This window comes from Anopheles stephensi, chromosome 2, assembly GCF_013141755.1.
Source record: "Anopheles stephensi strain Indian chromosome 2, UCI_ANSTEP_V1.0, whole genome shotgun sequence".
Taxonomy (NCBI): Eukaryota; Metazoa; Arthropoda; class Insecta; order Diptera; family Culicidae; genus Anopheles; species Anopheles stephensi.
Genome location: NC_050202.1, coordinates 44,967,096 through 44,990,071, shown reverse-complemented (window position 1 = coordinate 44,990,071; position 22,976 = coordinate 44,967,096). Strand labels below are relative to the sequence as shown.

The 22,976-nt window shown below is 43.2% G+C and overlaps 3 protein-coding genes and 1 non-coding gene across 11 annotated transcripts in view; 2 read left to right on the top strand and 2 right to left on the bottom strand.

Annotated features, from left to right (window-relative positions):
• Positions 1 to 27: 27 nt before the first annotated feature.
• Positions 28 to 848, bottom strand: LOC118506876 (protein UXT homolog). Its single transcript, XM_036044620.1, has 2 exons — positions 632 to 848; positions 28 to 566 (listed from the first exon to the last, which is right to left on the bottom strand). Exon 2 carries the CDS (start codon positions 545 to 547, stop codon positions 104 to 106), a length of 444 nt encoding a protein of 147 aa, XP_035900513.1. The 5' UTR covers positions 548 to 566; positions 632 to 848; the 3' UTR covers positions 28 to 103.
• An 824-nt stretch (positions 849 to 1,672) lies between these two features.
• On the top strand, positions 1,673 to 3,254 carry LOC118506873. Its single transcript, XM_036044618.1, has 2 exons — positions 1,673 to 1,784; positions 1,859 to 3,254. Exons 1-2 carry the CDS (start codon positions 1,707 to 1,709, stop codon positions 2,117 to 2,119), a joined length of 339 nt encoding a protein of 112 aa, XP_035900511.1. The 5' UTR covers positions 1,673 to 1,706; the 3' UTR covers positions 2,120 to 3,254.
• Positions 2,170 to 22,976, bottom strand: part of LOC118506872 (mpv17-like protein) — a 149,639-nt gene continuing 128,832 nt past the window's right edge. For 7 of the 8 annotated variants that reach the window (XM_036044610.1, XM_036044612.1, XM_036044611.1 and 4 more), the window contains one exon: positions 2,170 to 2,948. In XM_036044610.1, coding sequence (XP_035900503.1) covers positions 2,319 to 2,876 — 558 coding nt within the window. In that variant the 5' untranslated portion in view covers positions 2,877 to 2,948 and the 3' untranslated portion in view covers positions 2,170 to 2,318. Of the gene's footprint in view, positions 2,949 to 3,018; positions 3,234 to 22,976 lie in introns of those variants that run through there. The other variant, XM_036044617.1, reaches the window with a different exon arrangement.
• Trnak-cuu lies at positions 3,629 to 3,701 on the top strand. The gene has a single exon. It is a non-coding gene; the product is annotated as a tRNA-Lys (tRNA).

The window sequence follows — 22,976 nt, the reverse complement described above, 5'->3', positions numbered from 1 at the left end:
TTTCATTGTGGAATAACGACCAAAACCTTAACGTGTAAAATATTTATTTCTCTTCACTTTACGATACACGGTACACCATAGTTTTCACCCACCCATGTTCTTACTATCGATCGTCCTGAGTTGTGTGCAGTTGCTGTGAGTCTCCTATCACAAGGAGTGCCAGCTTGATATTGGCCCTCGTTTCGATGCTCTTTTCCCGTACAATGTCTGCCTCTTTCGTAAGCACTTTAATCTTCATTTCCACAAACCTTATAGCTTCTTCGATTTTAAACTCTACGTAAACCTTCAACCCAACGTCCACCAGTATGTGTTCGACGTTTTCTGCTCGGGCCTTAATGAACATGTTTCCACCAATGTTCACCTGCGTCTTGAATTCAGTGCGATGCTCTTTCGTTAGGATGGTTTCAATCATGTGCTTCAGCTGCACATACTCCAGCATTTCAGCATTCAACTCTTTCAGCCGCTTTTCATACACGCGCAAATCTTCCTTCAACTGCTCATTAACGAAACGTTCCACGTTTTCCGTGGACATTCGTTGCGTTCCCATTGTATGCTGGAGATGTATGCTAACAATAAATAAGATATGTTATTTTTGTTGTTGGTGGACAAATTGGTAAAGATTCGTACTCACACAAGTTGTGATGCGAGCAAGACAACGCCGGTACGCAAGTAACGAGGATAACACGTGTTTACAATGATGGAAACTGAACTTCTATACAAATTTACTCATATGAAAATAAAATTGTGCAAAGCTACAGCAACACTAAAGAGTTTAGCCGGCTTCTGATGAATCCCATCTGGTTTGTTTGGATCGCACACTGCAATGTTTACATTCCGATAGCAAAACAACAAGTGACGTTTGTCAGTGATGGTCAAAGTAGCAAATTTAACGTGCCCATGTAGCATAATATTATCGTGGTGCTGAAACATTTCAACCTGATGAAACACAAATGTTGGAAATCAAAGGTTTAAAAAACTTGAATTTTCCTGAATTAAGTAAAGCTTTAGTTTTTTGGATCACATCATGAATTCGTTAAACAAAAAATATCCACAATAAATGATGTTTTATTAATATCGGACCCACTTCGTTATTTTTCTACAAACGATAGCTTCCACAGCGGCACCTGCAAGACATCATACCAAGCATCCCAAGAGAGCATTTAACGCCATCTACTGTCAAGGAATGAAACTTTATACTTATTTCAACAACAGATGGCGCAACAAAAATTGTCTTGGATTTTAAATGTTCCGACGATTTGAAATGCTGATTTAATTTAATTATATTTTCGAGATTGGCATAGTTCATTGTATGACATGATTCATCAATTTCATCCAAATTAATTAGTTCAAACCAATAATTTTCAAAAACCACCATATTCATCGATATCCACTTGTAAATGCTGTGCTTCATAAAATTCAATATAACAAAAGAAATTCAATAACCTTGAAAAATGCACGCCAAACAAACACTTTGATGGCGTAATTCTATTTTATTTGCTCATATAAACGGTCACCAATTGTACTGCTTGCAAGTAATGCTGTAATGGACACTTATTCACATGCCACAAAAGAATCTCTCCATTGCGTGCACATAAACTGACCAAATCGATGTTACGTACGGCAACTGTAGTCGCTGTATAAAAGCAACCGATATGACCAGGAAGTGTTTTCATTGCAAAACAGAAGAACGGAGTGAACGCCAAAAAATGGCTTGGAAAAACGACGTTCTTGTGTTGATAGCGCTAATCTTTGCCGTTTCGTTCAATCAAGCAGCAGGTCGTAGTGTAAGGCATCGCTGTAGTTCTCAGTGTTGAAACTTTAAGAAAATGTTGTGCTTATACACTCTATTCCACTATAGTTGGACCGTCTGAAGCGCGATGTGGTGACAGATGGCATCGAGGTGGAGCTGTCCACTTCCGGTGAGCAAAATCGAGCAGCCATTCCGGTGATCAGCGATATTCAGCGGGTGGAGAAAATAGCCGATCTTTTGATATCTATTGGTGAACGTGTGATACCTGCGCTGCTCGAAGGTCTGGGCGAACAGGTCACGGCTGCTGCACCGGAACGAAGGCTTCTTCGCCACTTCGACAAATCGTCTCCAGAACAAACAACATTGTAGCCTGGCGTGAGCGAACGAAGATCTTTAGGGATAGCTGTACAAAGTCGGGATAGAAGATACATATATGGACTACCTATTTATTAGCACCATTCGTCAGGGACATAATTTATACAAACTTTTTTTTTTCGAACATAATCAACCTATAAACTGGTCTAACACTGTTCATCACATCTACAGTTCAAACGTTACGCCACCTTGTCTACGCCGCCTGTACAATAGCCATCGGTTGCTGCTTTTGACTCGACTTCGAGTACGCCAGAAACGTCGTCCAGATGAGGCTGAAGAACCCGGCAATGACAATCTGGTTCTTAGGTCTAACGAGCGAAAAGTTCAACGTCTGCACCACCGGCCAGTAGAAGAAGCCCACCTTGTAAGTGTCCCAGAACTTCGCCCGAACCTCATCGCCCGCTTCCCTCTGGGATCGACGCTCCAGGATGCTCATGCCGTAGAAGAACAGCACGATGGCGAACGGGTCGTACGCACCCTGTTCGGTGAACGCTTTCGCCAGCGAGGACCGAAGATCCGTCCGGGGCCACATGATGTTGGCACAGCGCATCCACGTGTAGAGCATGGGGGCGGACACGAACGTGCCGTACAGGCTGTAACGAAGACAACGCTCCCAGTCATAGTTTTTCAGCCGCTTACCCTCGAACGTTTGCTGAATGAGACATCCGATGGGCCAGAGCGCCGAGTACGATATCATGCCACGCAGAATCTTGTACTCATTGGTCACCTCTACGATGAACTTCCACCACATGTTGTTGTCCTCCGGGGGGGTGAGGCGAGGGTCGAGTTTAATGCGCGAGATTCTAAAAACAAAAGAACAAAACTGTAAAGAAACAAAAACCAAAAGTCAAATGAGACACGCGTTCGAAGAACAAGGAGCAACACCCTGGTACCGCCGCGGTTCGAGCACGCTATTACACCACCACTGGAGACAGCGATGAAAAATCAATAAACTTAAAGTAGGCCACCAGCCAGTCGGTGGGTGAGTTGGTGCGATGGGTGGTGGGTTGTGGACCGGGAGGGAGGCGCGCAAGTCCGCGACGACGCGTAAAGCATCACACCTCCACAAGCGAACGGCCGCATCAGCTGACTCGACGGCGCGGTGTTGATGGTCAAAAAGCAAGTTCAAGGTTTTTCTCTACCTCCATCAACTCGCTCGCGCGCGCGGCTATTTACACGAACGGTGTGGCTCATTCCAGACTGACCAGCAATGGTTTTCAATCGAAAGTGGGTGACTTTATGCAAAATTGTGTTGTAGTTTTATTACGTTTTTTGAAGCTTTACTTATTTATTTCAATTATTGAATTTATTAGATTTTTAGTCACAAGAAATCCAACATAAGCAATGCAAACAGTAAGAAAATGCAATTTGGAATATACAGTTGTTTTCCAACTAGACTTTTTCAAACAATTCAGAATGAGGTCTACCGTATGATGGAAACCAGATGGAATGTGTCGAGCACAACGTGTTTATGTAGCGCATTAAGTAGCCCTTCTCTCACCAGCCCGGCTAGCTCAGTCGGTAGAGCATGAGACTCTTAATCTCAGGGTCGTGGGTTCGAGCCCCACGTTGGGCGCACCGAAAACTTTTTTGTCTCTTCCGCCATCATCCATCCTTGGCTCAAAATTTAATTTTAAATCCATTGTAGTACCAACACACAGGCTTTTATCGTTCGCAAACTTCTTCCGAGGGTTCCCTCTAGAGCATCAAAGAATCCGGAAATCGCCAAACTTTAGTCATAAGAAATAGCGACATAAAATTAGATTTTTGCTACCTTTTATCGATCGAACTCTACTCTGTTCGCCCGGTTAAGTTCAGAGGAACCTTCTGCCACAGCACCATAGAAAGAACGAGAGAGAGAGAGAGAATGCTTGAAGGCATAGTTTTGTGCATAGTAGTGCAACTTTTGTGGAAAGTTTTCTAATTTATGCCGTCCGTTATCTGTGCGCTGCTATCCTCCACTCGGGAGAGTAAGGCGAAATGTGGTTAAAATGGGGCTTTTTCTGCCAACCGAGTTAGCAGCACGAAGGCTTTTCATTCCCCTTGCGTTGCCTTGTGCCGGGGGTGGAACTGTAATTTAAAGAAATTGTTAAGCGTTTACTTCTCCACAAACGTGCGATAGAGAGTTCCCCGTCGTTGCTGGGTTTGTATGCAAATTCTGCAAGCTGCAATTGCATTCCGGACCTGGAGCGGTTTGGTGGTAAAGAGTAAAGAGTACTGATATAGGCCCCCCGTGGCGCCTAGCAGCAAAAGGGTTGTGTTCTTATCGGTGTAATAATTTATTATTCATACCGGCAGGAATGTAACGAAAAGCCACCCTCATCCCCTAGCGCTTCCGGGCTTTTGAACGGTTGGTAATACGCTCGTGTGGGAACTGCATCAAACACATCCAGCAAATTGATTGAAAACTGCAGCAGCACCTCATTTAGAGTGTGTTTGTATGCCCCGTGAGAAAAGCCTTCGGAAAAGCGCGCTTCAGTCATATACTTATAGCATGATTTCGATTTTTCATGCATCATTACATGCAGTTTCCAGCTAGTTTCGATTGGTCATGGTAATGGCATGAGTGGTTCTTTGCAGTCAGGTACCTCTGTGCATTAGCACCATCATCACCATCATCATCACGTGATAGCGTGATTGTTAGCAGCCAATTTTGACAGATTGTTCCCTGCAGCAGTAGTACCACCAACTCTACTAAAATGTAACCATCGTCTTTGTGCTGATAACGACAATCTCACCGGGCGAAAAACTAGTGGAGACAGCCCTACACCAGAAAAGGAATGGAAAGAACCACCCAACGCGACCAGCAACAACTGATTCGATCTGTTTATCTGTGCCATATTTATCTCCGCCTGTCTGCCTGACAGACGTCGTCCATCTCTATCAACATCCGCGCATCGGCAAGATATTGAGCACAGCTGTACACGCGTAGTGGACACATTCCGTAGAGCGATGGTGGAATGTGTCCGTGTGGGCCAGGCTCGTGATCTTGTGGTTGCTAACAGCATAATTACATATTTACCACTTGTTCAGTGACTGCGGTGCTTTGGGGTTTTGAAAGGTGCTCGAGGGATGCCACTTCTGGCAGTCGTGTCTCGATCGAGAAGTGAGATTAAAATTGATGTAGAATATGTAGCAAACCTATACAAACACAAACCCATGTGAATTGGTTCGCGTTCAATGCTAACGGGTTCTATCGAGTCCGGTAGCTAAACTATAGCAAAGAAGTCAAAGCAAATGATGACTTCCTTTTATTATAGTTTTATTTTATTCAAGGTCGCAATGCAGTATGCACATTAAATAAAAACTTTATGAGCATGGGATAATGTCTACAAAAAAGCAAGTCAGATATAATGTGTAGACACTTATTTTTATCGAGTAGATGTTAGGCACAATCGATAATTTATTTATTGACCAGACCCTGTTTGGTCTGGTTGTAGTTTGGCTACGCCACATACCTCCTGGGAGAAGTTCTACAGATACGCTCTTTTTAACGAGTGTTTTAATTATGAAGGAAATCTAAGACGTTTAAAGTGATCAGAAGTCTTAGGAAATTTGCTTGCATTAATGAACCGTTTATAGGTAGAAAATGGCAAACTATTGGCATATGAAACTGTTGGAATAATAATTTTAAAGCTATAGAAGTTAAAATAAGGTTCGTGGCTAATGGAGCAACTTAACCTAGAGATTCTTGCTAAGTTTTGAACATCACATTAAGATTCTTATGGACCTAAACAAAAATCCGTCTGACCGACTGTACAAATCTAAGCTTGCCATTGCTGGTTTTTTTGGGTAAGTTTACTGAGCAACGATCAGAGATATTCTAAACCCTGTGACTTGAATTACCCGTATCTAAGTAATAAGATCAGAGAGAGGATCCACTTCAGTGAGGCGTCATACTTCATTTAAATGTTTTTCTACTGATTGATGCTTTGGCGTCGCAGTTGCATTCTTCCACCCCATTTACGTTTACGTTTTATGGGTGTGTAAATATTTCATTTTCTATTCTTTATTTTGGTATTTGTGTTAAAAAAATCTTCGCCTAGCATCCTAGAATTCGTCTGTTTTTGTGTTCTTTCGATTAATTAATAAAATATTATACAATTGAACTGAGCTTTTCAGTTTCAACTTTTACGTTTAAATTCAAAGTCAACAATTGAACGATTGACAGATGACCGAGGGTGTACGCAGCCGCGTAAGGACAAGCCACGTACGCAGCCACGTACGCAGCAATAACTGAAGAGAGATAAGCCCTCCCACCGTTTCACACGGCAGAAAGAGCTATACTGAGTAAGAAACAACACGTTAAGATTTTTAACCACTGTACATGTTATCGAAATTTGAAGGAAATAAATTTGTTTCCTGTTGTTCATATTAGTCGCTAAAATTAAATTCTTGCGGCGTTTGCAACAGGCCTCTTATAGCGAAATGAGTTTTAGGGCCCCCCCCTATCACATTGATTCTGATGGTCTCCGGCCTGCCCGTTTGATCAAATTTCCTTTAAGTTTAAAACTGTTAAGTTAAAAACCACTCACTTCCGGCAAAAGACGCAATTGGTTCAACATTTTTAGGTCCATTAGTGAAAACAAACACCTTTAAATTATGATTCTACATCCGAGATTTCGGTTCCGGTGTCAGGACTGGTACATAAAGATCCCCTAGGCATGTCGTTAGCAGACATCGCTTTAATTATGTTAATTCCGCACCGAAAGCAACGGCTACGCATGATGCATACAGGAGATCCCTTCTACCCTATTTCGTTCGACTCTTAATCCAACCAACCTTTCATTGTCGATTGCCACGGCAAGGTGGGAGTAAAAATTACACACTTCATGCGCCACAGTCACTCTGTGTGAAATGTGCAAAAGCGACACCTCTCACGACTCTCTGGTTTCGGGGGGTGTGCAGATTTTGTGTGAAGACGGTGGTCGCCACGTGCCTTCGAAAGTGGTGTGGATGAGCGCGATGAATTATTACAATTTAAAGCAATCACAGGCGGCACACAACATTCTGTGCGCATTCACCACCGGTAGAGGATGTTCGGATCTGCCGCTCACCGACAAGGAAAGAAAGGTGGAAAATTGTCTACCCCCTAGTTCTTTTGGTTTGGAAAATGTTGGACGGGGGTCCCGCATAAACCGAGCACAGATGGGTGGGATAGATGGGTGAGTGGGTGTTGCTACGGGGAGACATGAAGGCACGTCTGTGTGCACACGGGCTTCATAATTTACGTTCATTTAATCATACGAGCTGATGAATTAATTGTTCCGACAGCGATAGCCGAGACAGCAGCCGAGAGAACTCACCGGGCAGGCACGTACGCGCAGCCAAGTGGGTAAGTGCACCGGTTATAAATTACCTTGGATAACCTCGCAGCTGAAAATCGGTGGCCCACATTTGCGACAGGCCATATGCGCGCGCGCTCGCGCTCTGCCCCGCACGTGAAGTGGGAATTGCAATGTTTTATGAAAGTAACGTTAGAGTGGGATTTGCTGTTGCTGTTCTTTGTTTTTCACACTCGAGCGAAAATGCTGCCGAACGTTGTGGACTACATTGTTGTGGAATAAGGTTATGAACTTACAGCGCTCAGATGTGTTTCGGATATATTTTAGTGAACAACATCTACGTGACCAACACGACCATTCTTACAAATTTAATGACAAATTGATGTTAATATCTCTTGTTGCATTCATCTTCTCTTCATGCTGGGTCATCCCAGAGACGTGAATGAATTTTGCCTACTAACGGCTCCTAGTATAAAAATACTGATGACATATACATAGTTGATTTTAAGCTATATGTGTAGTAGAAAGCCTACCAACAGAATGATTAGATTAACGACCGAAAGACGAGGTGGAGTTTTAGCGACCTTTCTAACAAATATTGTTTTAACTGGAAGAGATGAAAAGATAGCTGATCGGACCTTTGAAAACATCCCGAACATCACCTGTCTTGGGACAAACGTCAGTAGCGACATGGAACCTGTCCAAAACCGTTCTAGAGGACTTTACGACGCTTGTAAACCCACATTTGTAAAAGTATGATGCAGGAGTCTTTGCTATGGCGAACTCTATGGAACGTACACTTAGTGCAGCAAATAGGACTCGTCGAGGTTCCTGAGGTAAATCATCAGAATAGGACCGACCGACCGGCATGGTACAGTCACAAAATTAAATTTTGCGATGGTATTATTTGGAGTTGGTGATCTGACCGCCAATGCGCAAGTACTATGGTCACAGGATCACTACTTTTTTTGTTTCAATTTATAGAACCATGAATTGAGTAATTTTGTTGTTCAGTTTATTTTGCAGTAGTGCATTTTGCATTTTTTTTTCGAACCATTACTTCCGCATTCAAAGTCGGAATTGGAATATTATCTGGAAATAGGTCCCGAGTCGGAATTGAAATCGGAGGTAGTTTTTATTTTGAGGGCCCATCACTATTTTGTACTTGGGCTTTGACTAACCTCCTTCCCTTTCTTAAAATAACCTAGCAAAAATCTAAACATTATTAGACATTTTAAACATTCCGCGTTGAAAAAAATGCGTCAGCTTTAAATCTGCTTCACAACCCAGACACTCTATAACGCTTCTGTGACGATATGACTGCTGCTCATTCCCTTAGTTTGGACACGATCGTATAATCCCTTACAAGAATGCTCACCCAACTAGAAACAGTAGCAACTATACGCATCAGAACTAATGGATAATAATTGCATGAGCTTAAGCAACCCCTCGTTCGATGTAATGAATTCATGAGAATTGTAGAGTAAAATTAGCCATTCAATCGAACTGCACTCATAGAGACCATCGATTCGCTTCCAACGGTTATTGTATAATTCCCCTTTTATTATGCTTAGTAGCAACGGATATACTTCTCTGCCGAAGTACAGCCAGCGTGGCAGGGGGGAACAATATGGCCGCCAGCACAATCCCATCGAAACTTCCGGGATCGACGGTACGCATAAAAATAAAATATTTAATCAAAATGAATCCCTGTCCTTCCCTGGACGCTTTCCCTTCAATGCTCAGCTCACCACTCGCATACAGCCGCTCCAGGATATGCAGTGGAATGTCCGTCCACCCGCTGGAGGTTAATAGCATCACATGGCCAGCACCACCCTCCGCACGCTTCGTGGTGCGCTGGTATTCGCTGTTTTATTAGTTTTTTGTTGAGGAACATTAAAAAAGATGAGCAAGACAAAGTGCTGACCGAGCACGGAATGTGCAGTCCCCATTGGGCAGTTGGGCACTGGCGAACAGGGACTTCCATAAAATAGAAACAAAACAACGTATCGTTTAGGTCCATCTGGGGAGAATCGTGTGCGGACTGGCAAAACGTGTCGCAGCTTAAAATGAACATAAAATTTCGAATTTCTGTCCCCGGCTGTATCGAGCCGCTGGACTGGAGTGGAAAGTGTTTTCTGAGTTAATTGTGGATAGGGAAGGGCCCTTTTAAATCGAACCATAACTTTAATAACGCAGGATCTGTTTTTCACTTTTCGGTAATGAATTTGTGATTATAATCATGTAGCAGAGATAATGTAAAACGAAGAACTACTTTTGCAAAACAGGAGGCAAAATCATTTTAAACTGAGTCGTTACTTTAATTTTTTTTCTTTCTGAGCTCGTTTGTGTGTCATAATCGGCATCATACCTCCCATAACACGAATTAGCTTGAACTTAAATGCCGTACACACTGTTCCTCTTGCTAGGTTAACCTTTGCTGGGCCTGAATGCGGACGTGTATGCCTTCTCTTGCAATATTTATGATTGCCGCGCTTATTTATGGGGTATAAAATTAATTATGTTTAATGCCTATGAGATTCGACCAACCGACCACCATGAAAAGGCACGCCACAGGGAAGATTGGGCTTAGAGAATCGGTTGCTTCTCTCACTCGCTCCTTAGTATTGTCTTACGAGGTGCGATAATGAAAGCCTTTGCGAGTTGCTAGCGTCAAGAATCGAGCCGACTCCGGGATCACAACGCGCGCAAATCATCGATACGGACATGCTACTCTCTTCGGGGGCAGGAGGTTTCCTTTAGGTTCGTTCGCCAGTTAAGGGGTTCGACGCGGGTTGATTGCGAGCGTTATTGTTAAACCGTTCACCTCTGGCCGTGGAAACGTACCCCAGCGATGCATATATGACCAGCACACCTCTCACAATGAACTTTAAGAACCCGTGGCTGAGTTTTACGAGCGAGATTGGTTTTACGTTTCCATGGGTATTCTTCCTTTTCGGCATGCGGTTTTTGATGAACAGAACACGTCTTCCATAGTCATCAATTGGCTGCGCTAACCTTCTTTAAAGTTCTGCATTTCTGCTGCTATCAACAACATTCCTTCGTAGAGCGCTTTTTCCTCGCGTACAACCCGCGACTCTCCTCTGAATCGAAGTTATTGGGGTGATTATTTTGACATAAAAAGAGTTTTAAGTGATATTCGGTTTTAATGTGCCGTAAAGTTATCGTGAAACCCATCCAAAGTACGACTGTGCAGCATGTGCAGGGAAACGATAAAAACTGCAGCATTTAGCAACTGATGTTAAAAACATTTAGGCAAGCCAGTAATTTAGATATGAAAATTAATTCTTGGAAATTAAATCAGCGAAGTTAACGATGAATTCGTTTTTCACAAGCATCAATCTAAGAGCAAACCGTTTAGGTTAACATATTACTGGACATCAACGTATATGTCACTTGTGATGTTCGTTAAAACCCTTGAAAGATTACTTATTTACTCTTCAAAGTTCTTCACAGCTTCCGACCGTTATTAACCGATATACTTGCTCTTTTAGTAGATGAAAATTTTGAAGAGATATAATTTTTGATCAGCTAGAGCTTTCAAAATCTGAACATGATCTTTTTTACGACAATTCCGAGTATGAACTTGTGAGCATTAGGCTACGTGTACGACAATCCGTTCCACCATTGTTACGACAATCTATATTGCTGTTTATGTTGTATACAGCTGAAGTATTGTGATATGCTCTTATGTTTGTATATGTTCCGCTAAACAAGTCCAGACCTCAAACCTCAAACACAGAACATAAAAATGGTCAAGGAAGCTAGCAATGGCAGTCCTTTGTGTTATGATAACGTCCTCGAAGTTGTGATAACGAAGAAAAAGAATAAGAAAGTCTTAAACAGTGTTAAGAAAGTTATCTACAGAACATTGGGAAAATAATAAACAACAAATAAGTTAAAATAGACTTATGGCAGAAACGAATATCTTTCCACATAAAAGTTGGAGAATTACTGTCATTAGTGGACATAGTGTTTCGATCTTTATAGGTAAACTGTCGGATAATTTAAATATTTATTTTGACGATATAATATGAGCATGCAAGTGAAGCGATTTTCCTTTTTGCATCATGGAAAATTGATGATTCATAGACTACAGTAGTAGTCTATGTGAGGTCAGTATCCGAGTATTTGCTGATGTACTTAAATCTAAGATCCCTTAACAGAGTGAAATCCTTGCATGAGCTGTTGGAAATTCCAAAGAACTGATCAATGAGTGCTTTCCAAATTAAAAATCGGTACTAAACAGGCTTGCTCAGGTAGGTTTGATAAGATCAAGAACTCCAAAACTTAAGATTTAGTTTGTCCTTGTTGCATTAGTTTTTTTTTTATTCACTGAAGAACAGTCAGGCCGTTTAACGTATATGTACGTTTTATGTTAATTATTTATTATTGATGTTTGATTATGATGGCTTATGGCTGTATTGTCATCAGATTTATGTTGTTGCTCATCGAAACATAATTTTAATAAAAATTTCAATTGTCCTGCACATGAAAGGCGAGGATCAATGAAAAATATTAACAAATTTCAAAAGCTATTGAATACGATGAACGCATCGTACTGAGCGAATTGAATAAAACTGATTTTAAATGCTAGCCCGCATAATTTATTGTCCGCAATACGTACAAATGCCACGATAATGTCATGTCTGTTACTCGCCCGAAAAGCCCGTCTTATCGTTCGGATCATCTCCACCATTTTTGTATCTGTCCTCGGCATTGGATTGCTAATGTACATCCACCGGGCATCCCTATCACCGCATCGAGACCGCATTATCGCTGCACGTCGCACCGGCGACCACTGGGCCACTGCCAAAAGCGTTGCCTAGCGCATTGTTTGACTGGCCGCATTTCTTCTGCGCGATCATAAATCTACACGCGCCTTATCGTGTCTTCCCTATCGCGCGGCAAAATGTTCACGATGCGTTCTCTGGCTGTTAATTAGCAAAAAAAGAAACAACAACCAGCGGTCTGCTTCTGTGCTCTGGGTCGAGTGTACAGGTACGCGTCAGGCCCATTCGATAGCCCGAAATCAACCATCATCATCGTCATCATCATCGTGCACGTTATCTGTGTTCTCTCACGTGCGAAATCGCAGTGCCGCGGTCGTGCGTCCTATCGTCGCAACATGTACGAGACGGGACGCGCACTAGCGTGATCTGTGTGCGGTATGACCTACGATTGTTATCGGCCACCCCTAACAGCTGACCGAGCGGTGGTGGTTCATCACTCATCAGCTGATTGTGTCTCGAGGACCGAGTGGTCTTTCCCTCCGGCATTTCGCCCCAGACATTGTAGATGGAGACGCGATGGGAGTGGCGCAAGAAGTTTGTGGAACAGCGTCTCCAACTTAGCTCACGTATTTACGAGTACCGGCGATAAGGGCAAGACTGCGTCGCTCATTTCGGAACCGAGGCACCGGTGGCACCAACAGCAGCAGCAGCAGCAGCAACACCAGCGATATTTAATTTAGCACTCTTTGCGAGCTTTATTTTTACCGCTTGTGTCCATTTATTACCGGCCGCGCGCACATTGACACAATCTTCGATCGTCGGCCTTCGTCATCGTGACCGTTTTGTTGTCGCTGGGTGAATGAATGAAATGAGCCCCCGAGTTTTTGTTTATTTTGTCTTTCGTTTTTTTTTTTGTTATTGCTGTTGTCCTGCGAGGCGAACCAGGTTATCGATTGTTGACAAAACAATTGAGTCGCGGAAATTGCAACCCCAAACAGATAGGGTAGGAAACCCACAAGTCCGTGTGAGCGCTGGAGAAGGTTGGTAGGTAGCATGATCACGGGATGTGTAATGGGTTTATTGCACCGCTTACAGGCGGTGTTAGGGTTGTGCGTTCTGGACGCAGACGAAGCAGAAGCCGGTAGCAGTTTCACAACGTTTACTACTGCGACCGTCCTCGGCAAGGGTACAATTAATGCATGGCTCAAAGAGGTTGAACTTTAAGTGGTGGATTACGAGATTGCCGATAATCAGAGACTTCAAGACACAAGTCAACACAACAACAAAAAATGAGAGCCATTACTCAACACATTACTGCGTAGTACAATTTACAGCAGAATGTTTCAGCCACAAAACAAATGAAGTACTCAACCATTTGAGTTTTTGCTTTCGTCGTGTGTCTAGTAAATGGTACAAGTAGAGCCGGCACTTCTGCTTACGAAATTATGTCGATCACGAACCATAAACTTAATTAGTTGCCGAGAGTTTTTGCACACACCGGATTCCAGTAGTTACGAGCTGATAAGCAAGACTGGTGCCATTCTAGAAGCGTTGGAGTACATTCTATCCACAGACGATGAAATATTGCACCAGCTGCTTATTATGCTTGGAATGCACAACAACACCAAAGCCATTATGAGGGGTTTGATTAATTTGCGAGGTGTGTTTTATGGACGAAATAGCTTTGAAGAAGAGAACTCCTCTCCACAGAATTCTACAGTATTTTCTACATCTTCTATACCTACAACTATAAAATATTCTCTTAATTTGAGTATGAAGAAACTCATGGGGCAAACTACTGTATTGGATAAAGAGGATTTTCTTGAAGGCTGATCTGTGATAGAAATAAAAAGAGCTTGCTGCATCTTGGAACGTATCTCTGTCCTTTCGGCTGAAAAGATTGAGATTTATTGAATCGAATTGAAAATGGTGTACCATTGCGAATGGAAGTCGAAAGACAGTTTCTTCCTCTTTTTTCTTGTGAGTGGGTCCTTCTCTAATAAAGCAATATATTGCTCCATCATATTCAAAGCCTCAACCACTCTCTCTCAGAAGCAAATCATCAGTGAGAAGCACCTTGCTAATCCATGTGTTCTAGAATCAGAACTCATCAATTATCAGAACGATGGGAAAATGTATCAGTATCTTATGGATACTACTTCGAGTCAAAATTATAAAGTATTTTTTTACAAACACTTTCCAAAAAATCGCTGAAAATTTACCTTTTCACCTAATGCTTCTACACCTCCCAGAAGCCTCTCCACTATAAAGTCACGGTGCATTATCCGCAGACCCAGAAGATGTATTGATTGACATTGAAAGGTAAAGGATACGTTGCCTTTTGCACGCCGGGCATTAATTACTTACAGTGCTGCCTTTATAACTCCGATATTAAAAACCTCCACCACCCCATTGTCGGCCGGACACAGTGTAGTTCTGTTGTCAGCATTGTTTATGATGTCCATTGTTTTGTCCATGCTGCTCGCAGCAATTACCCCTCCAATCATCTCGGTCATTCATTCTACCACCGATCGATCCCTACACAGGCTACACAGATAGCGTTTGAATGGTTCGGGCGAATGGTTCCGATCGATTCCTCGCCATATTATTGATGATGATGGGCCGCCATCGAGCGGTCAGCCTGTTTGTCGGGGTGGTAATAGCAGCAAAAGGCTTTTGTTGCTTTGTACTCTTTGTATAGCGCAGCAATAAGCCCTTTCCGGAGGCCGCTAACCGTATCTGACAATTGTTTACCATTTTGGTGGGTTGTACTTGTAGCTCTTGTTTTTTTTTAAAGAAGAAAAATAATTTATATTTAGTTTTAGTTGGAAAGTAACAGCCAATTTTTTTAGCGGTTGCTATTGTTTGCCATCGCGGAATTTTATTTATGAAAGTCTGCTCAACAGCTGAAAATCATTCATCTCGAACCGCCCGTAGCGAATTATGGCAGCCTTCCTTTACTGTGGCCCGGTACGCGGTGCGGTTGCGGTACAATGTGGACCAAATGTCACGGTACGATTTTATGGTGTGTAATCGATTTTAATTGCCCGTACACAGTAATCGAATTCGATTGTTAAAACCCCTGTGTCGCCTATTTGATTGGGAAACAGTATCGTAAAAAAGGCAAACTTCGCGAGATCGCCAAACTGTTGACAAAGCGCAAACGCTGCTAAATGTACGTTTGTTAGGTAATGCTTACCAGTCGGCCGTTAAATGATCGTGGGGATGTAGAAGGAACAACGGGGCAAATGCAACTGGGCAAGAAAAGAAATGGCAATTAATATTGCTTTCGCTTGGCAAACACGAGGGACAATGCTGTTAATCAATGGCGGCTGGCGTTATTGTGAACCGTTCTTTCAAGGTTCCTTCATTTGATTGATTCATTTTTAATGCGAGTAGCTATTATAAGGGTATTATAAGTATAGGGGTAAAGAAGTATTATAAGGGTAAAGAAAGCAGCGAAATGGTGTTACATAAAAATTACCAAAAGTACCATTAAAAACATTGAATTATTTCAAACTAGTTTTTTAAGTACATTTACTCTACTCTACTCTATATAGATAATTTTTGAAGATGTTCTATGTCCGTTGGCAGGCCAAGACCGCCCAAGGTTCTAGAGCCACGTGAGAAGAAAATTTTCCCTTATGTTTATTGTTCTAAACATTCTTCAAATATCCTGTAAGTACAAATATTTACAGACAAAGGAAGTGATAGAAATCCTGTACAAACATTTAAATAAATATAAAAGGAATTGATGATTTTTGTTTTGCTTCATGGCCTTTGGAATACGACCAGCTTTTGGCCTTCATGAACACGACCAGGATTCAGGATTCAGGAACAAATTAATAACTACGTAAAGAAAAAATAAAGTAATGTGTTCAGTGATTGATGAGATAACTTTGCACAAATAACTCAATACTCACAACATATAGCTATCTCATATTCAGACCACATTGCATGAAGGAGTCTTGTAAGCTATCTGACTACTCTTCATTTCACTGCTCAACTAGACATCATGTAGCTACGAAATAGTAGGCAGACTGGTATAAAAAGAAGGATACTGTTGAGGTATTTAGGTTATTGTGGTATAGTACAGAGCTCCAATGCCTTTTGACTCGTTACTCGGCATTACGTTTTGCATTTTTGGAGATAAGCTCAAGTAACTAAAGCGCTATAGCAGTGAGGCATACCTCCTATAAACTATTTTCATTTTCTTAATTCAAAAAGAACGTCCCGTCCTATTCTCATTAATGTTACAAAACTTTCTTACCAGAGGCATGGTAGCGGTAGTTAAAATTTATTTGAAGAATTAATCTTTAGAAAGCGAGAGATTGGATCATCGTCATTAGGTGGAATAAAATCCGAAGAAAATAGTGCAGTAGCAGCTTGATTATTACTATTACCCCTTCAAACACGCAAAGGTTGGTATTGCCATCGGTATTATAATGTGTAATATTTTTTTTAGAAAGGAACTCAGAATACGGAACAGAAGGTGTTAACTTCAACATTCACACAGGTCTGTTAGGAGTCTAAATAATGGTTCCAGTCCTATCTCTGATATTTTATCTTAAAAAGCCCAAATTAAAATAAGGAAACAACCGGACCTCTTTTATGAACGATTCTGAGGTTTCTAACACATGCAAGGGTAATAATCAATCGCTCATCGAACCAAATTCTGTTTAAAGCTGCGAAACGTCCAAAAATTTTGTTTTGAAAAGGTAATTTAAGTTCTAATTCATACATCTTTTGCCCTTTAGAGATACGGATAAATCATCAATAAGTGCCCACTCCTTAGTTGCTACATCAAATGCGATGAAACAAGATCCAGAGTAAAAACGGATTTAAAACAAAAAATAAAGATTATCGAGATCGCATAGATAATATGAGCACGCTACGAACGACTTGCGTGTGTTCTTTACCCATTCTCAACCGGTTAACCGCCCATCAAACATCAATCGGAAATCAGTAAATTGATGGCCTGCTCTCAATGTCCGACACTTACCACATCACACTGCAACGGATCATTACAAACCGGGAATTAAAGTGTCGCTCGGACTGGGGGTGTTCTTCTACCGTCGATCCCAGTTCCTCGGTGCCATGCATGACTCTCCCGCACACGAGGCTACACTAAAGCTGCAACTGCACGCGCCCAGTCAACCGTTAATAGTTGCATCAAATGAACACCCGGGTTTGTTCCCGCGTGTGATGGCACGGCACACTAACGAATCGGTGGTTGCACACGTACAAAGCACATGCCCGACCACGCTAGTTCCCTTCGGGAGGACAACACATCACGTTCCCGGTTTGGCGGAAACTAGCGGCAATTTAATATTTTAAATTTGAATTTTATGCTTGATTTGCGTTGCGTTCAGGTTGCGCGGTCGGCAGAATGGCCTTGCTGTACACGGTGTGCAGGACTCGCAACTCTCTAGTGCGTTGCGTTACGCGCGGTTATCTATCATGGCCCGCGATGATGATGATGACGATGTTGATGTTCGCCCATTCAAGCATGATTTGCGTTCCGTTTTTGGGTTCAGCAGGCACCAGTGGTTCTGGAGAACAGCGGTGGAGTGTTTGAGTGTTTCACAAATTAAATGCAATGCAGGCAACAGTAGCAACCGCCGAGCCCGGGACACGGATGCCGGCGAGGCCGCCGCCAGCATTTGCTTACGCATATGGGCGTCCCCAATTTGAGGCCAATATTTATTTATTCATTTGTTGTTATTATTCTTGGCCCGGGTCATAAATAAATGAACTTCACGCAGGACAGCGAGAGCGCCGGGGTCATTTGATTATCCATCGCCCATGTACGCTTCGATCGATCGCATCCCGAACTCCGGATGCCCGGGACTCACACCGTCTCGCTCGCGACCGCACAATCGACCGGTATGTTTATTCAACATATTTATGCTGCCGCTTCAAACCATCCGCCATCCGTCTACACCGCCGGGGTTCATATTTTGATATGCCCCAGGACAACGATGGCGCGTTTTGGTCCCGTAGCTCCGCATTGCCGGTTTCTTACACCCCGTCATCGTTTCGCTGCATATCAAAACAACCTTCGAAAACACATGGGGACCGGTTGGTCGTTCAAAGCATACACACAGACCAGCCAGACACAGCACAGCCGTTAGACTTTCGTACGCTTCTGCTCCGTTCGGTGCGCTGCTCTTGCCAAACTCAGGACAGAAGGCTCGTTTGCATAAAACTTTGCCATATCAATATTGATATTTTAATGCACATTCGAAACGAACGAACGAGACTTCCAGCTCCGAGGCGATTCCTTTATAGCTCAAGAATCTCTCGACGTCTTCACAATGTTGCACACCAATATTCCGCACGACGGCCAACGACGACGACGATCTTTTCCGATAGGCATCGATGAGGGTGGAAAGATAAGTTTTTGCCCAACTTAAGAGGCCTTTGTCGATGCCGGGATCGTTTGCTTCAGACGCGGTTGTTGTCGCTTTCAGGATGCCATTAAAGGGGAACGTGACTGTGGCGGAATTGTGTCTTCGCGGGTCATTCTAAGTTCACGCTCCGTTTGTTTGTTAAATATTTGAGCAAATTATTCTTAACGATAGAACTTTGAGCGGAACTTTGAGGGTTATTCCGCCATTTCTTTCCGTGTTTGGTGAAATGGCGCAACACTAACCATTCCGAAACGGGCCGCCTAATGTCCGAACATTACCATCTCTCAGTACAAAACTCTTGGACGTTGTGGTACAATTGTATTGTACGACGAAATTAAACCTCGGGCAACGAGACGATCCAGGTCGACCGGTCCAACCAGCTGTCATCGACAGGCGGCAAGTGGTCGTCGTTGTTTGTCTTTCTGTCCCTCGATTGATAGCGCATCTCAACACACGTCACTCTTCCGCCGTACCGAAGCAAACCAAGACCACGTACCGAACACGGTCACGCCGCAGCAGCAGCAGCAAAAACTAATCGCAAAGTAAAGAAAGCAAACGACGTTGGAAACTTGCCGACGTAAATTATAAACAGCCAACGGAAGCATCAAAATTGAATGTCATAATCATAAAAGAAATACGAGACCCCGAGACTAGGAACACTGTGCGGAGTGCGGTGCCGGTGGAAAACTTTGTGCAAACATTGCCGCCGAAACGAATGCCTGCACGAATGCGTGAGACTGGGCGAGAAGGAAGGAGATGTGTTAAAGAAAGTAAAAACTCATGTTTTCCACGCGTCCACCATCGTCCGCATACCCCCGGCACCGACCCGATTCGTCTTGTCCAAGTCCAAAGTATCAACTTTACCATCCATTATGGCGTCATGTTTTTGCTGGAGAGCAGCATCGTCATGAGCAGTGGTGTGACATCAAAGGGAATGGTTGCCTTTTATTTTTCTTATTAAAGCACATCCACAAGCCCTTTCCCAGGGCCCAGTGTCGCGGCGCAAACACAGCAGAAGGGCGGCACAAAATTTGCCTTTTCTGAATGTGCAAGAAATGGCCAGAATAAATAAAAGGATGGGTTGGGCTAGGGCCACTGGAAGCAGTTGGCACGATTTCGTCTCTGGTCTTTCCCTCAGTAAAGTGAGCGCAGTGAAACGCAAACTGTCTGATGTATTTTAAATTAAAGCAAATGAGTTCCCGAAAGGGCCACGATAAGGTTGTTGCACTATCGATTACCCGCAAATGCCTAGAGCAGAGAGCCATTCTAGTGCTGGCATACCGATGTTGGGCTGGTACTTTAACGATAACGTCTTTCGAGAACGATTCGTTTGTCGGACGTTGTAAAGCCGTTAAAGACACAACCAGATGTACAGAGCTGTGCTTCTTCATGTTAGCGGGGCCAGGAAAATAGTTGTTCAAAGCAACTGTGTGGCTATTTCAGCTGTGTGCCTTTAAAGTTTTGTTGAACGGAGCTAGGAAGCAATTGCACAGTTCTTTGGCTTGGTACGGTGTGATGCGAGATTAAAATTGGATTGGATCGTTACAGTGTGCCGATGTCTGCTGGCCAGCGATGTCAAACTCTGATTGGTTCATGACCCGGATTGCATGTTGGTTTTATTGGTGCTATAACTAACATTTAAAAGGGTTGCCTTTACAATTTTCTCAAAACTAAATAAATTGCCTCACAATTATAATATGGGCGAGAAAGGGTGGCAAATATAGATGTGCATTTTATAGTACCTATTTTCCATAGGCATCCGTAGAAAAATGTCTTGTCTTTACATGGGACGGCCGGCTGTCAAATCTCATAGGAAAGTTTCACGGTTACAAATGAAATCAAGTCCAAGAAACCAGAAAGGTTGTGGAGTCTAAGTAGTAGAAGAAGCAGATTTGGTTGTCAAGTTGAACTTCTGGGTCAATTGATTCTTGTATCTGTGAGGATTGTAGATTCTACGTAGAATAGTGAATCACTTATCAGGCGCTACAGCCGCTTTGTGGTCTTAGCCTGTTGCAATGATCCTCAACATCCCTCAAGGCCTAGCGACGCCGTCTGGTGGATGCATCACCGTCATCACCCCTATTCAATTTACCAGTATCTCTTCTTTCCATGTGGAAGACCTAAAATGACTATGCGGGCTTTGTCGTCCGGTAACATTCTAATAATATGACCAGCTCAGGAGCCTGGTAGGTCTTAATGACTGCACTATAAATCACCGTACAGATCGCAAAGCTCCATTGTCCTTTCACACGTACGGGGCCAACAATACTTCTGAGCATTTTCTTTCCGGACGCGGCTATGAAGGTTTTGTCAGTTTTGAACAGAGTCCAGTACTCAGAGGCTTATGTGAGCACTGGGACTATAAATGTTATATGTTCGTCCGTCTCCACCATCAATGTTGTTGACGACTTCAATCATTTCGGTTTTTGCTGGATCGTTGGTAAGATTCTGCTACGTAGGAGGATTTCAAACCAATGATGTCTATGTCATTAGCGAATATCAGGATCTGATTTGACTTATGGTTTCCGAAGTTTTCACCTCCGATCACACGTATGTCCCTCTGGACCGCCAGATTGAAGAGAAGACAGGCAAGCCCATCTCCCTGAACCAAGCCCTTGGTAGTTCCATCTACTTTCACCTGACATGTGTATTATCCAAACGAGAATTATCCTAGTGTAGTCCAAATCGTCTACGAGGGGAAGAATTCTTTTGCATGGCGCATAATCATTTTGCGTACAGTGGTGAATATCATAGCAAAGTTTCGTCGAATTTCATTCAAATGCAAGGAGCCTTTATTTGAGTACAATAGTTCTGTACAAATCTTGTTCAGCGCTAAAATCGTCCATTGTAAAATATAGACGCAATCTTACTTGAAACTTCCAGCCTCTATGGTATGTCCGCAACCAACTGTTCTAGTTAGAAAATTCATATAAGAGAAACGTTCAGTTCAGAGCAATCGAAATTCCTGTTTCCTTGTTGTTCGAAGTGAACGGACTCGCCGGCAAAATGTTTGACAAGCCTGTTCAGAACCGTTTCTCGCAAAAACGACACATTTGCATTGTTGCTGGAAAGTTTCGAACGGAAAGGACCATTTTCAGAACGCTTCTCTGTCAACTTAAAAACGCTTCCAGAAACGATGTCAATGGAAGCGATGGATTGATAGCACCCGTCCATGTCAACCATAATTAGAACCCTTCTTCTGCTTCTTCCCCAGGTGCGGCACATCAAAAGTGACAAAACGAAATCGAAATCCCGCTGGCAACTCATCTCATTTCATTAACGCGCACCACCTTTCGCGCGATGGTTTGCATAAACACGGCTTACGGTTATTACGCGACCCATTAATGTGACAGGCAGGTTGTAGCAGCTCGCAGCGCTACAAAGGAATTTTCTAAATTGATGACATTTCCATAAACCGGGAACTGGGATGAGGGTTCAACCATCAAAAGGATTTGATGATTGCTGCGGGAAATGATACCCGAAGCATTTCTGGTCCACCCACCACAGCAGAGAGGCCTTCAAACGTTTATGGTTCACTCAGCAGTAAGATAAATCGCCATCGAATGACGTCCAGGCATTGGCACAGCGATTGGCTGGAATGACGTCCACCGACTGCGAAAGGAACCCCTTTTTAGCCTTTCTTACTGGAGGAATTTTTACTGACGCATTTTTTTCCTATTCCACCCGGGATCACCAGGCGAACAAACGACGGCAACGGTACACTTAAGAGGCATTATCACGGCTATTATCATCTGAACGTCGACAGTTTTGATAAATATTTATCCTTCCGTTCCGAGGGCCACATTTTCGTCCGTTGGTTTGGTTTATAGGGGTTGAAGGGAGGGTTTTTTGCCCAGGGAACTTGCTCCTTATTTGGGCACTCCCCTCACATTGAATTTATTGCCCCTGGCGAGCTCGCATCTGACACAGGGGTTGTAATGCCTTCGAACGCGCGCGCTAGTAAATCCTTCGCTTGAGTTTGATTGCACGAATCCTGTGCGCTTGTCGTACAGGCAACGGGCAAGTTTTTGTTTGCCAAGGCGTGGGCCACCACCACCCTTGTTCATGTGCGTACAAGTCGTCCAATTTGGAAACTACAATCATCATCTACGTTTCGCACATTCACACCACACTCGGAGAGAAATAAGATTATCCTGTGAAGAAGCTGTCTCTGATTAGATGAGCCACGAGCAGCACTTTCTGGGGGACGGGCTCGGAGATATGGGTGAATGGAGTGGCGAACACGTGACGGGAAATGTTTTCGGAGCTGGTAGGACTCCGTTGCTCTGACGCTAGCGACGAGAAACATTGACCTTTAATTAAGTGGTCATTTGTCGTGTGTCGATTCCGAAGGGTTGCCATGGATCGACCGAGGGAAGAACCACACAGTCACGTGCGG

Bases quoted from the DNA above. Each gene is read 5' to 3' on its own strand.
- LOC118506876 (XM_036044620.1), bottom strand. From the start codon at position 547: ATGGGAACGCAACGAATGTCCACGGAAAACGTGGAACGTTTCGTTAAT.
- LOC118506873 (XM_036044618.1), top strand. From the start codon at position 1,707: ATGGCTTGGAAAAACGACGTTCTTGTGTTGATAGCGCTAATCTTTGCC. The intron at 1,785-1,858 runs GTAAGGCATCGC...ATTCCACTATAG, and splicing joins ATCAAGCAGCAGGTCGTAGT to TTGGACCGTCTGAAGCGCGA.